This window comes from Danio rerio, chromosome 12, assembly GCF_049306965.1.
Source record: "Danio rerio strain Tuebingen ecotype United States chromosome 12, GRCz12tu, whole genome shotgun sequence".
Classification (NCBI taxonomy): Eukaryota; Metazoa; Chordata; class Actinopteri; order Cypriniformes; family Danionidae; genus Danio; species Danio rerio.
In genome coordinates, this window is record NC_133187.1 from 3,096,318 (window position 1) to 3,110,713 (window position 14,396).

The window sequence follows — 14,396 nt, forward strand, 5'->3', positions numbered from 1 at the left end:
AAACAAAACAAAATAATCAAAAACAAAACAAAAAATAACAAATATAATCAAAAACAAAACAAAACAAAATAATCAAAAACAAAACAAAAAAACAAAACAAAATAATCAAAAACAAAACAAAATAATCAAAAACAAAACAAAAAATAACAAATATAATCAAAAACAAAACAAAACAAAATAATCAAAAACAAAACAAAAAAACAAAACAAAATAATCAAAAACAAAACAAAATAATCAAAAACAAAACAAAACAATCAAAAACAAAACAAAAGTAAAACAAAACTGATGAACACAAAAGAAGATATTTAGAAGAATGTTGTTAACAGGTAACCACTGATGTAAATAATGTGTAGTAAATGATTCCAGAATTGTCATTTTTGACTATTCCTATTCTCATAACTATTCCTTTAAAAGGATAGTTCACTTAAAAATGATGATGTAGTCATTAACAAAAAAATCTGTTTTTTTCTGTGTTTTATGTTTTGCTCTCTGAATAGTCAGACTTTGAGACGCAGATGAGACCCTCAAGAGGGACACACTTTTTTAATTATGGCTCCTCCAGTGAGTCTTCCTGGCTCTTGTTGCATCAAACCCACAATGACTTTCACATGTCCTAACATATGCGCCATTATCCACGTATATGAACGCTTGTGTAACTGTAGTAAACACCACTTTTGATGGTCATTTGGAAAGATGACGTCCCTTTTTTTGCGGATGGCTCGTAACTCTTTTTGGCTGTGGATTGAGATCTTTGAAATCTTGCTGGAGGATATTTTTGGGCTTTATATGGTTTACTATAACCGTTATACAGTATATAAATCAAAGACGGGCACCGCAACATATTTCATCAAGGATCTCGCTCTGTTGATTGGGCTCATCTTCAGAGTTGATTTGTTAATTCAAAATCATAGTAGGGCGACACGGTGGCTCAGTGCTTAGCACTGTCACCTCACAACAAGAAGGTCACTGGTTCAAGCCGACTGGCTTGGCTGGGTCAGTTGGCATTTCTGTGTAGAGTTTGCATGTTTTCCCTGTGTTGGCATGGGTTTCCTCCTTAAAAAAGGTTAAAAAAGTGAATTTTATTGACATTTGTAATAGTTTAAAGCTGAGATGCCCAAACTAGGCCCGGGGGGCCAAAGTTGGCCCATCATAACCTTTGATTTGGCCTGCTGTCTCATCTAAGAAGAGAGAGAGTATTTTGGGAAGGGTTGGGGTTAATACCTGTTATAAACATTGTCATTTCTAATTTAACGTAACCTTCATTCATTCATTCATTCATTTTCTTTTGGGCTTAGTCCCTTTATTAATCTGGGGTCGCCACGGCGGAATGAACCACCAACTTATCCAGCATACTGTGTGTTTTTTACGCAGCGGATGCCCTTCCAGCTGCAACCCATCACTAGGAAACCCTTATACACTCTTGCACACACATGCAAGAACGCAGGCAGAACATGCAAACTCCACACAGAAACGCCCAGGCCCGTGCAGAGACTGTCCAAAGGGCAAGTGCAGGATCATTTTTTTGAAAAAAAAAAAATAGGGGGGGGGGGGGGGGGGGGGGGGGGGGGAGGGAAAGAGATTCGTTATTGTTGTCGTCGTCGTGCGCGTACTGAAGGGCGGTGTTGTTGCGCGCTTACTTAAGGGTGGTGTTGTCGCAAGCTTACTTAAGGGTGGTGTTGTCGCGCGCGTACTATAAAGCGGGGGGGTGCAGCGCGCGTACTGTAAAGCGGGGGGGGTGCAGCGCGCGTACTCAAGATCGGTGTTGTCGCGCGCCTACTATAGGGCGGTAAGGGGGAGGGGGGGTGTCGCGGGGGCACTTTTGATCATTTTGGAAGGGCACTTTCTATCCAAGACAAAAAAGTCTATGTGTGCACGTGCCTGGAAACGCCAACTGACCCAGCCGAGGCTTGAACCAGCAACCTTCTTCCTGTGAGGTGACAGCACTAACTACTGCGCCTACTTTTTTAAATGAACATACTGTTGCTCAACATATAGACCACAATTCAAAAGTCCTCACTCCTCAGTGAGCAAACAGCGCAAAGCCAGCTTGGCTAGTGTATTCAGCTTTAAACTCCATTGTGTTATACATGAATTTATAAAATGTAAAATAATATATGATGCATCAGTTAATGTCAGGGGTGGACAGGGAGAGCATTTTCAACCGGGAAAAGGTATTGAAGGAGGGGTATAGACGGCAGGCTAGAATCACGGTGGCAGGCCAGATAGACCGTCAGGCCACCGGAAAATCCCCATGGCAAGTCCGCCCCTGGTTAGTATGATTAAATTAATGTTTTCTATTTATTTTGAAATAAATGAGGAAATTATTCATGGCAACTTTGTAATACATTGTTGGATATATACAGTTGAAGTCAGAATTATTAGCCCGCCTTTGATTTATTTGTATTTTTTTTAATATTTCCCAAATGATGTTTAACAGAGCAATGAAATTTTCACAGTATGTCTGATAATATTTTTTCTTCTGGAGAAAGTCTTATTTGTTGTATTCCGGCTAGAATAAAAGCAGTTTTTAATTTTTTAAAAGCCATTTTAGGGACAAAATTATTAGCCCCTTTAAGCTATTTTTTCCCCGATAGCCTACAGAACAAACCATCATTATACAATAACTTGCCTAATTACCCTAACCTGCCTAGTTCACCTAATTAACCTAGTTACGCCTTTAAATGTCACTTTAAGCTGTATAGATGTGTCTTGAATATCTAGTCAAATATTATTTACTGTCATCATAACAAAGTTAAAATAAATCAGTTATTAAAAAATGAGTTATTAACACTATTATGATAAGAAACGTGCTGAAATCTGCTCTCCATTAAACCGAAATTGAAAAAAAAATAAAAAGGGGCGCTAATAATTCTGACTTCAACTGTATCTTCGGCCCACTGCACTCAATCAAGTTTGGTTTTTGGCCCTTTATAAGAAACAGTTTGGGCAGCCCTGGTTTAAAGTGCTATATTGTCTGGGTTGGTGTTGTAAATTAAGCTACAAAAACCTTGTAATAATCTGCCAGTACATTCTCTGTTATTATACAGACTTATTCCTCTATATATGTTATCCACTATATTATTTCAAACCACTCAAATGTCACTAAAAGTGACTTTGTTAGACTGTAGAGTTGAATTTTTAACATCAAATGTCAACAGAGCAGAGATCAACATCCCATAATGGAATTCACAACAGTAAATACACCTCAAAAGCACTTGATAATGTGGAAACTGTTCATTAACAGGTATTTTTACAGTGTATGCATGCAAACCAAGCCTCTTTATCTTGTGTCTTCTTTCCCTACATAAAGCAAAAAAAAAATAAATCTAAATCTTGCATTTCAGGCTTTATATGGTTTAGTATAACCATTAAAATTAGATCAAAGAGGGGCACCGCAACATATTTCATGAAGGATCTCGCTTGAGAATAGACCGCTTCCTCTGCTAACGCTGTTTGCACAGGTGAGAAAACTGCAAGCTAGGCACCGATCCCATGATTGCTGTTACCTCAAGAAAGTCGGGCTTCCAACACAAACACCGTCCAATTGTGATGTTGAGAAATCTGAAGTGGAGAGCCGTGGCGAGCCCTTAGCATGACCCGCGCACTCCTGCTTTTTTGGGGTTTTGCAGTTTGAGAGTGTGCTGGCTGTGCGCTGGCCTGTCTTTTGTTGACTGTGTTATAAAAACATCGTCCTCCCACGCCGCTCCAGAGAAGAGGTTTTGAGGAACATTCATCAGCCTCCTTCAGGATAACACAAAGTCATTAGCTTAGCATTTCTGTAGAAAAACGCTAACTTTAACAACATGGATGGATTACACGGTACACTTTACACTGACTGTACAGTAGTCATGCAGTATGTTACTGCATTTTAAAGTTGCATTGTGAATATTACTGTCTATTTTACAGTAAAGATATACATACAATTCTGTAAATACATACACAGCGATATTAATGCTGCTGTAAATGTAAATACAGTATTTTGCTGTAATTGATTTACAGTGGTGAACTGCTGCCAGTAAGTTACTGTAGATTGTGCAGGAAACTGTTAACAGTGTGTTGACGATTTATTGTAAATAACACAGTAATTAGCTGTAATTTGAACTGTATTGTACTGTAGTAAATTTATGCAGTAGGTTACTGTATATTAATTTAGTTGCATTGTGAAAATTACTGTATATTTTACAGCAAAGACATACAATTCTGTAAATACATATACAGCTATATAAACTGTGCTGTAAATTAGGCAGTAATACGGTAATATGGGATACCGCGGGATCTAAAAATAGCAACGGTGTCAGTTTCAATACCGTTAAACCGTCATAAAAAACATGCACTTAAAAAGGAGACAAGTATTAAATATTGAATATTATTTATTTAATGCCTAAAATGCGTATAGGTGATTATCATCACGAGACAGTGTGGAGGAGAGAGAGAGAGAGAGGTGAGGAGGAGACCTGCAGCTTGACAGTATTTCCTGTTTCGAAAGAACGAGAAGGGAGACGTGGTAAATACGAACTAGAGGTCTGCATTCCCGCTGCTGTACCGTGGGAGCCGACCAGATTTCTTGCGGTGCGGGAATAAATTTCCGAATAAAGCGCGGGAGCGGTCGGTAACTCTGGGGTAATATAAACGGGAGCAGGCGCGCGGTCTAACAATATCGCTACCGAGCGAGCGAGCATGCGCGCAACTGCATGGATGCTGTTTATGTGTGTGTGTATATGTGTGAATGAGAGAGAGCGTAATGCTGTGTGTTGCTTGGTGCTCTATATGTATGTGTGTGTGTGTGAATGAGAGAGAGAGAGAGAGAGAGAGAGAGAGAGAGCGTGATGCTGTGTGTTGCATGGTGCTCTATATGTATGTGTGTGTGTGTGAATAAGAGAGAGAGAGAGAGAGAGAGAGAGAGAGAGCGTGATGCTGTGTGTTGCATGGTGCTCTATATGTATGTGTGTGTGTGAATAAGAGAGAGAGAGAGAGAGAGAGAGAGAGAGAGAGAGTGTGATGCTGTGTGTTGCTTGGTGTTCTATATGTATGTGTGTGTGTGTGAATAAGAGAGCGAGAGAGAGAGAGAGATAGAGAGAGAGAGAGCGTGATGCTGTGTGTTGCTTGGTGCTGTGTGTGTGTGTGTTGCGCAGTAGGTAGTGCTGTCCTCTCACAGCAAGAAGGTCGCTTGTTCGAGCCTCGGCTGAGTCAGTTGGCGTTTCTGTGTGGAGTTTGCATGTTCTCCCTTTATTCGCGTAGGTTTCCTCTGGGTGCTCCGGTGTCCTCACAGTCTAAAGACATGTGGTACAGGTGAATTGGGTAGGATAAATTGTCTGTAGTGTATGAGTGTGCATGAGGGTGTATGGATGTTTCCCAGAGATGGGTTGCAGCTGGAAGGGCATCCGCTGAGTAAAACATTTGCTGGATAAGTTGGAGGTTCATTCCGCTGTGGCGACCGCAGATTAATAAAGGGATTAAGCCGAATGTTTAAGCTTTTGAATTGCATTATGGGATCTTGATCTTTCTTCCAGCAACTTGTAACCCTGAAAAGTTAAAAAAGTGACTTTTATGAACATTATTAATAGTTTAAAGGGATATATCGTCTAGGTTGGTTTTGTATATTACACTACAAAAACCTTGTAATAATCTGCCAGTAAATTTTCAGTTATTATACACTTATACATTATATATTATAAGACTTATTCCTCTATATATTTTATCCATTTTATTATTTCAAACCACTAAAATGTCAATAAAAGTCACTTTGTTAAACTGTAGAGTTGAATTTTCAACATCAAAAGTGGACAGAGCAGAGATCAACATCCATGCAAACTGTAAATAAACAGAAAACACGTGTTGATAACTCAATACGGAAACTATTAACTAACAAAAATGTTTTACAGTACACAATGTAAGTGATTAGCATATGATGCCACAATGCCATTTTTTTAAACACAAATCAATTAAATCTCACCAAAAAAGATCCCCTTGTCAAACATACACATGAGTAAATGTGTTACATCAGCCTGAGGAATATAAAGTTGACACAACACAGAGCCTGTGCTTTCTGCGGCATGTTTCATTAATTAAGTCAAAGTGGCCCAATCGCAGATCAGTCGACCTTTGTAGCTCATTTCCCATTTGTCACGCAGCACTAATGAATTAGCACAGGTTGCCTCATGGGGACTGAGGAGGAAATGAGCAGCTGTCATAGAGTTTATAGAGGGACCCCAGGGGGAAGAACAGAAGGACACACAATTAGGTGGATCTGCTGATAAACTGCTTTCCGGGAATAAGTTAAAAAGCAAGGGCGGCATTGTGCCTCAGTGGTTAGCACTACCACCTCACAGCAAGAAGGTCGCTGCTTTGAGTCCCGGCTTGGCCAGTTGGCATTTCTGTGTGGAGTTTGCATGTTCTCCCCATGTTGGTGTGGGTTTCCTTTGGGTGCCCCGGTTTCCGAACGCATGCGCTATAGGGGAATCGATGAACTAAATTGGTCGTAGTGTATGAGTGTGAATGAGTGTGTATGGGTGTTTCCCAGTACTAGATAGAAGAGCATCCGCTTTGTACACTCTAAGCCCGGATAAGTTGAGTTTACTTAAAAAAATAAGAGGAAACTGGTTGCCCTAAAAATAAGTAATGTATACTTAAAAAACTTGAGTGAGCTCTGCTTAAAAGATAAGAGTTGTTCTAATATGTATAAGTTGAATACACTTAATGCTTTTAATATGTGTCACTTTATTTAGAGTTCAAACTTGGCGCCCTTTCCATGCCAACCATCCAGGCAGGGGCAAACAAATGAAACCGCATCAGCTTTGAATGTGTCGTGTAAAAAAAAAAATGCTTGTCAAGTAAAAATGCCACGATTCATTTAAAACCTGCTTTTCATGCAGTAAATAGTCTGCGGTACACACTTTACAGACATATTAAAAGGGATCGTGTCCACACAGAATTTCAGAAGTGAAAATTTTGCAGGTTAACCAGCAAAGTCACCTGCTGAATACACACCTCAAGTGTGGACCCGCGCATGAGTTAAAGCGAAACAAACTTAAAACAGTGTTTTCCGCTACTGCAACCACGAGAATATGGCGTTGCTTGAGCAAATCAGGTTAGGGGCAGGGGCATGATCAGTCAAAAACTTTTAAAACATTAGTCTATTGTACTTAAAGTCATTCATACAATAAATTATGCCTACAAAAAAGTTGAATTGAACCAAATATTAAACTATTTAAGTACTTTGCACTTAAACTGTATAATAAGACATGAACAGTGTAAAACATACAGTGTAAAACATATGCTGGAATATGTGGCAGTTCATTCCGCTGTGGCGACCTCTGATAAATAAGGGACTAAGCTGAAGGAAAACTATTAATTTAAATAACATTTGTCAATTAAAGAGCTAGTTCAACTAAAAAAGACTTTTGAACGCAGAAGATGGTTTGAAACATGTTAGAAACCTGTAACCACTGACTTCCACAGTAGCAAAAACAAATACTATGGAAGTCAATGGTTACGCTTTCTTCAAAATATCTTCTTTTTTGTGTTTAAGGGCAGCGAATGATAAAAGCAAGACCGAATTTTAAGTTTTGGGTGAACTATTCTTTAAAGGCACAACATTTAGGATGTTATTATTAAAATATACAAAACCACTGGAATGTTGTTATATATTTTGCAGACACACACACACACACACACACACTCACTTTTTGGTTTGGTTTTATAGAAAACAGGAGCAGCTTTAGCTCATCCATCAGCTTGTTTTTGTCTTGTTTCTAGTCCAAATGTCTAAACATGCTTTAATCAAGAAGCATTTCCTGGAAAAGAAGTAGAAAAACATATATATTTTCAGAAATAATGAGTCAAAATTAAGTGACTTTTACCTTAAAACACTGCCAGATAATTTAGCTTGTTAAGGAAATCGCTTAATTTTGACTGATAGTTCTGAAAATAAAACAATATTTTTTACTTGTTAAGAAAATGCTTCTTTATTTAAGAATTTTTAGACATTTGAACTAGAAACAGGACTATTTTTTTTTTAAATGAAAACTACGCTTTTGTTTGTTGTGAACACACGCCCTCTAGTGGCGAAAATTCCAAACTGTGCCCTTAATTTGAAGAAATATTATTTGTAGTGGTCTGATGCATGTATTAAAGGGTTAGTTCTCCTACAAAATTACTCTCCCTCATGTCCATCCAATCCCCTGAAAGCTTCGATGTTCTTCAGAACACAGATTAACATATTTTAGATGAAATCCAAAAGCTCTCTGACCCTCTATGGCCAACAACGAGACGTTCAAAACCTGTTAAAACATTCCTTGTTACTTTAATGATTAAACTGTAATCAAACAAAAATAAGAATATAAACACAATGTTTTATGCAAGCAAGCATGATTTAGCTTGTAGTAAATGCGCATCCAGATCTGAAATAGAAAACATGGATGAACAGTGAAGTCGTTTTTAACAGTTGTTTGCTGTGGCATTTTTAGGGTTAGGGTTACAGGGCTCGCAAAATGTGGTAGCCCAAAGTCCTTGGAATATTGTTTTTGTCAGCCGGACTACCAAATTCTATCTACATCTGCCAGGAAAAAAACAATAGCCCCAGTACTTCAGGCAACCAGATTTTGCTACTTTAGGGTTACTTAGGTTTTTTTTGTCTGTTTTTTGGAGCCTCATATAATTACAGTTGAATGAACCACTGAAGTCACAGGATATGTTTTGACAATACTCTTTTCGGGATCCTTGCTGTCTCTGGAGGATGAGGGAGCTCTCAGATTTCATCTGAAACATCTTGACTTGCGTTCTTAAGATAAACGAAGGATGAGTAATAAAATTTTGGTGTGAACTAACCCTTAAAGTGCAAGCAGGAGCATTTAGATGATTTTTCATCTCTTTTTCCTCAGGTCAGGAAGTGTCAAACATCACTGGCAAGAAATCTACTCGTTTGTTGAACTTTTGGAACAGAAATTCATCAGGTACTGAACAGAAATGCATTGAATGGCAGTGTTGAGTGCACGGCATGTTCTTGTTGATGTTCTCCAATTGTGATGGATTTCTGCTGTTTATGGGATGATGAAGTTTTGTTTACTTGAAAACCCTTTTCCCATCACAGCCCGATGCTGCGAATGTCCTTCATCGTGTTCTCGACCAGAGGAAACACGATCATGAGACTCACAGAAAACAGGTGCTGAGCAACTCCATGCTTTTGAGAACTTTAAAATCAACAGCTTATCTATTTATTTTGGATTGTTTTCGTTCTTTTAAAAGGGAGACCATAAGAAAAGGCCTTAACGTTCTGCGGCGTGAGATTCCTGGCGGAGATACGTTTATGCATCTTGGTCTAGAAAAGGTCAAATGTTCAAATCAAAGCTTATGCTTATGTTGTATGTATTTTGTTTCATTTTAGTAATGTCATCTCGTTTTCATTCACAGGCAAATGAGCAAATATACCAGGAGAACTATGGTAGGTTTCAGTTATTACAATTGTTATAGTTGATGGGTTTTAGGGTCACGGTCCTACATACAGTTGAAACCAGAAGTTTGTATACACTCAAAAAAAGGAACATAACCATTTTTTTTAAATGTCTGATGGTAAATCACACTAAACGTTTACTATTTAAGGATTACCTAAATGATTCACACAACCCAGGCTCATTGTGGAAATGTAGCCCAGCGGACGTTTCTGGAGGCTGCGAAATACGTGCCGGGAGGTACGTATTTGTGCAGTTTTTGTTTTTGCGAATCAGCAAGAGCCTGCTGTGTCACTCTGTTTCATGTCTCGAACATCTCTCGGGAGCGCGCGCCGTTCGTGCCCGCACTGTTTTCGTGCCAAAAGCCACCGGAGCCCGCTGTTGAGCGACCGTCTGTCTGACTGACAGACTTAATGACTGAACGATCGACCGGGCGGCCGGCCAATCCGCCGACCCAACCACCCTCCTCCTCCATCCCTAAACCCAAGCGAAAATTTACAAAAGCCATCCAGAAATAAAAAATAAAAAAAGCAAAAGTTCTCTTCCGATTTTGATGCCGTTTTCGGGTTTCACCATTCTCGCCCCGTAACGAACTTGTTCGTTTTTATTTTTTGAATTCTGTTTTTCATCTCACCTGATTTCTGGAACCGCTCTTCCCTGGACTCGAACCCAGTCGTCGCCGCAGCAGGCTCCTCCTCCTCCAGGCCTCCGCTCCACCGACGTAACACTGCGAGCTAAGCGGACAAACTGGTTTCGGCTGGAAAGCCCTCCACACAGAGGTGAGCCGTCACAGCCGTCTAGCAAGCGCAAAGAAGGGGAGCGGCGTCACACCCCGTAGCATTCGCTCGAAAAAAACAAATGCGGCCATACGTACCTCTGGTCACGTAAATCGCGGTCTCCAGAAACGTTCGCGGGGCTACGTTTTCAGAATGAGCTTGGGTTGGATTTACATTTGCTAAATGCCAAAATAATGAAATAATTTTTTTATTAATTTCTAGACCACAGGTGTCAAACTCAGTTCCAAAAGGGCCGCAGCTCTGCACAGTTTAGTTCCAACCCTAATTAAACACACCTGATCAAACTAATTGAGTCCTTCAGGCTTGTTTGAAACCTACAGGTAAGTGTGTTGGAGCAGGGTTGGAACTAAACTGTGCAGGGCTTCGGCCCTCCAGGAATTGAGTTTGACACCCCTGTTCTAGACAGTCAAAAGTTTACACACATTTCCTTATTATTTTCCTTGGTAAACTCCACACAGAAAGGCCAGCTGACCCAGCCAAGGCTCAAACCAGCAACCTTCTTGCTGGGAGGCGACATTGCTACCCACTGCGCCACAGCGCCACACAAGCAAACATTGTTTTTCTTATTAAGTCCTTGTAGGGTGGAGTTTAAGTAAAGTGTGTGGTGCATATAAAGAGAAGAGTGTTTCTACAGGTGGTTTGTCAACCCCACTCACCTGTGTGAGGCACACTCGAAAACGCACAATTTTTTATACATATATGGAGTGATTGTAAGAAGGTATCTAGTGCAATCTGGTGCAAGTGTCAGTTAAAGTGTCAGAGAGATAAAAGAGTGTGTTTTCTACAGGTGGTTTGTCAAGCCCACTCACCTACGTGAGGCACGCTTAAAATTATATTATTATTGCAACCTTAAATCTATTGTGATTTTCTGTGACATTTTGCATTTTTTCTTCTTCACATTGTGGAAATCGTTAGCAATATCTGTTTTAAATAAAAAGAAATGATGCCGCTGTCTTTAATTTACTACTTACTGCACACTGAGGGTGACTCAGCTGACTAGACAGATCAACAACTTTATTTAGTGGTCTGCAAAGAATTTGATTTTACTATTCAGCCAATCAGTATAATAAAATATTAGCGATATATCGATATGGGGCGGTTTATTCCACTGTGACGACACCTGATGAATAGGGGACTAAGCCAAAGGAAAATGAATGACTGACTGAATGAATATCGATCTGTGTATCAGTGCTATGTAAAATATTGTGATGCTATGCTATATCAATATTTCCCCCGAGCCCTACTAGCTATGTTTCTGTCCAAAAAAAATGTATTTAAAGCTTTTCTCTCTACTTTGTAGGAACTGCTAGTGTCATAATAGCATTGACAGACGGTGAGCTTCAAGAACATCAGCTGATAGCAGCTCAACAAGAGGTAAAAAAAGTTGTTTTTAAATATATATATATATATATATATATATATATATATATATATATATATATATATATATATATATATATATATATATAGTCACTTACGGTTTTTAATTGCACTTGTTTGATTTCTAACCAGGCTGCACGAGCTCGGACACTGGGTGCAATCGTGTATTGTGTTGGAGTGAAGGACTTCAACGAAACACAGGTGATAATGACCATGATGAGCATTATTAGACTAGTCTCGAAACATCAGTAAGTACTATGGATGCACTAATGTATCAGTGATTGGATTATTTTAGAGCTATCAGCAATAATATGAAAAAAGACGATACTGATTGTGTATTAATTACAAAAAGCAAATGCGCTGCACATCTTATGAATACGCCAATGATTGTAATAATCATTCAATACAAAAAATGGATTAGGGCTTGCAAAAAAAAGAGGGATCATATAATATCTGCAAAATATCAGATGTGTGTCAGAGAAAAGCAGAACCGGTTGGACAAAACCATTTGGGATGAAATGTTTTGGACAATAAAACACGCCCGACTGCACTCTGTTGACGAGATGGTATTTTTGGGAGGAAGCAAAAGGTATCATTGACATAGAGGGCTCTATTTTGACGGTCCATGCACAGAGCGCAAAACGCAGGGCGCAAACGCTTTCAGGGCGTGTCAGAAGGCATTTTTGCTAATTTACGGACAGGAAAATCCACTTTGCGCCGTGGCGCATGATCTAAAAGGGTTGAGTTTATTTTCTTAATGAGTTATAGGTGTGTTTTGAGAATAAACCAATCAGAGTCTCATCTCCCATTCCCTTTAAGAGTCAGCTGCGTCACGCCAAGAGCGCATTCGCTATTTACATGATGTAAAGTAAGTCTAAGTGGAAAAACTGAGCATTTCACAAGCAAACAGTTAACAGTTTATTAACAGAAAACTGTTGAACAGAGCATCTACTGCGTGAGAATGAGAGATAATCGATCACTTTCACTTTCGCTCTTGGATAGGGAAACCTTTACGCACAGACATCAATTAGTCTATAAATAATTAATTGCGTTTGTTAAGCGCAAATATTCGTTTCAAAACTATTTCTAAATTCAGTTCTAATTTCCAGCAAACGAATAAATGAACAATATTAACGAAGTGTGCTCAAAAACCTGAGTTATATCCTAAAACACATGCTGTGCCCCATATGGTCTAATACCTGACAGGTGGGCAAATCTAAGCTTGTTTTTAATAAAACATATATAAATATGGATATAATAAATAATATTGTAATAATAATAACATTATACAAAAGCAAATTGTTATAAATGAACTGAAAAAGCCTCCCGAGATGAAGAAGACATAAAAGCAGTGATTTTTCATATTTATGTAGGCTAGAAATTAATATGTTTTGTAATATTTTAATCCTTTATATTTATATTCTATATCTATTCTTATTATATCCTATATATATCCTTAATATTTAATTTTTTCATATGTAAAGATATTTGCCTATTGCTCTCTTGTGTGTATTAAGCAGTGTGTAAGCCAGGCGCAACTCTGCGCTGGAGTTTAGACCGGGTTAGTTTTAGTCTAATAAAAAATCTATTATAGTTTCTTAAAATAGCGACGTGCCAGCGGTCCGCCTCAGAACGCCTTCCTTTTTAGACCAGAACACCTATGGGTGCACTTATGAGCGCTAATGCATTTGCTATTTAAACAGCGTAGCGCAACGCCTCAAAACGACTCTTGCGCCAAGCTAAAACTAGCAAAAGACTACTGCGCCGCATCTTGCGCCGGGTATATGATAGGGCCCAGAGAAACAGCGCTGGCTTTTTTTGATCAAGTTTAATTATAAATATATTCTATTAAATGTTAAATAAAAATTACTAAAATATTGAATAGCAAAAAATCACCTTTGAAGATGTCGCATTGTAATGAATGCTGCAGTTGGGTGTTAAATTGGTCCAATTACCCTATGCAGTTGACCAGAGTCATAATTGTTATTGGTCAAAATTGGTGCATCCCAAACAAGTACTTTAACCAAATATGCACTTATCAATGCAAACCATCCACTATGAGGTGAAATCTCATCAAAATAAACCAATGGAAGCGGCGATGAGCTGTAAATAAACATTATCCTGTCCTCTTCCAGCTGGCGACTATAGCAGACACCAGTAAACACGTGTTTCCAGTTTTGGGAGGATTCCAGGCTCTGAGAGGAATGATCGACTCGGTAAATATATAAACGTCATTTCATCTAGTCTATCTGCATGCTCTATTATCATATAAATATAATATCCACTTCAATAGAGTGCACATATTTAACGATATATAAACCAGCTATGTGGAAGATTGATTGAGAAATAAAATGCATGCTCATTACTTAAAGCTAGTATGTTTGTACATAAGAACACAGTTGTAGTATGTTTTATTTTTCAATGTTAAAACATAATTATGAAATGAAATGTCTGTGTTATGAAAATGACAATATGTCGCAGTAAAACTTTTGAGGTGAATCAGTTTAAGCATGATGTAATTACAAGAAAATAAATTAAGTTATTATAAATAAACAAAAACGTATCTTTATTTGTTCACTATTTGTTGTTCATCACTAAAGGACATGACATTAATGCAGAAATGACTCACTTTAGCTTTAATATTAATTCATTAAATTGATAACTAATGAAAAAAGCTTGAATTTGCATAAGAGAAATAATGTATACAGCCAACTACAAAATTCTAATTTATTATTATAATTGTAATTATATATAATAATACATATATATATAT

At 38.3% G+C, this 14,396-nt stretch overlaps 2 protein-coding genes across 5 annotated transcripts in view; both read left to right on the forward strand.

The window, feature by feature from the left end:
* frmpd2 (FERM and PDZ domain containing 2) overlaps positions 1-14,396 on the forward strand; it is a 423,788-nt gene that overhangs the window by 168,802 nt on the left and 240,590 nt on the right. The gene's annotated exons all lie outside the window — the stretch shown is intronic.
* The window catches only part of antxr1c (ANTXR cell adhesion molecule 1c), a 67,393-nt gene that overhangs the window by 22,417 nt on the left and 30,580 nt on the right, over positions 1-14,396 (forward strand). For all 4 annotated transcript variants that reach the window (XR_012387769.1, XR_012387770.1, XM_687270.9 and 1 more), the window contains exons 2-8: positions 8,880-8,951; positions 9,089-9,160; positions 9,244-9,325; positions 9,409-9,439; positions 11,544-11,617; positions 11,756-11,824; positions 13,759-13,839. Coding sequence is in view for 2 of the 4 variants with exons in the window: in XM_687270.9 (XP_692362.2) it covers positions 8,880-8,951; positions 9,089-9,160; positions 9,244-9,325; positions 9,409-9,439; positions 11,544-11,617; positions 11,756-11,824; positions 13,759-13,839 (481 nt within the window). In the remaining 2 variants the exon portion in view is untranslated. The remainder of the gene's footprint in view (positions 1-8,879; positions 8,952-9,088; positions 9,161-9,243; positions 9,326-9,408; positions 9,440-11,543; positions 11,618-11,755; positions 11,825-13,758; positions 13,840-14,396) is intronic.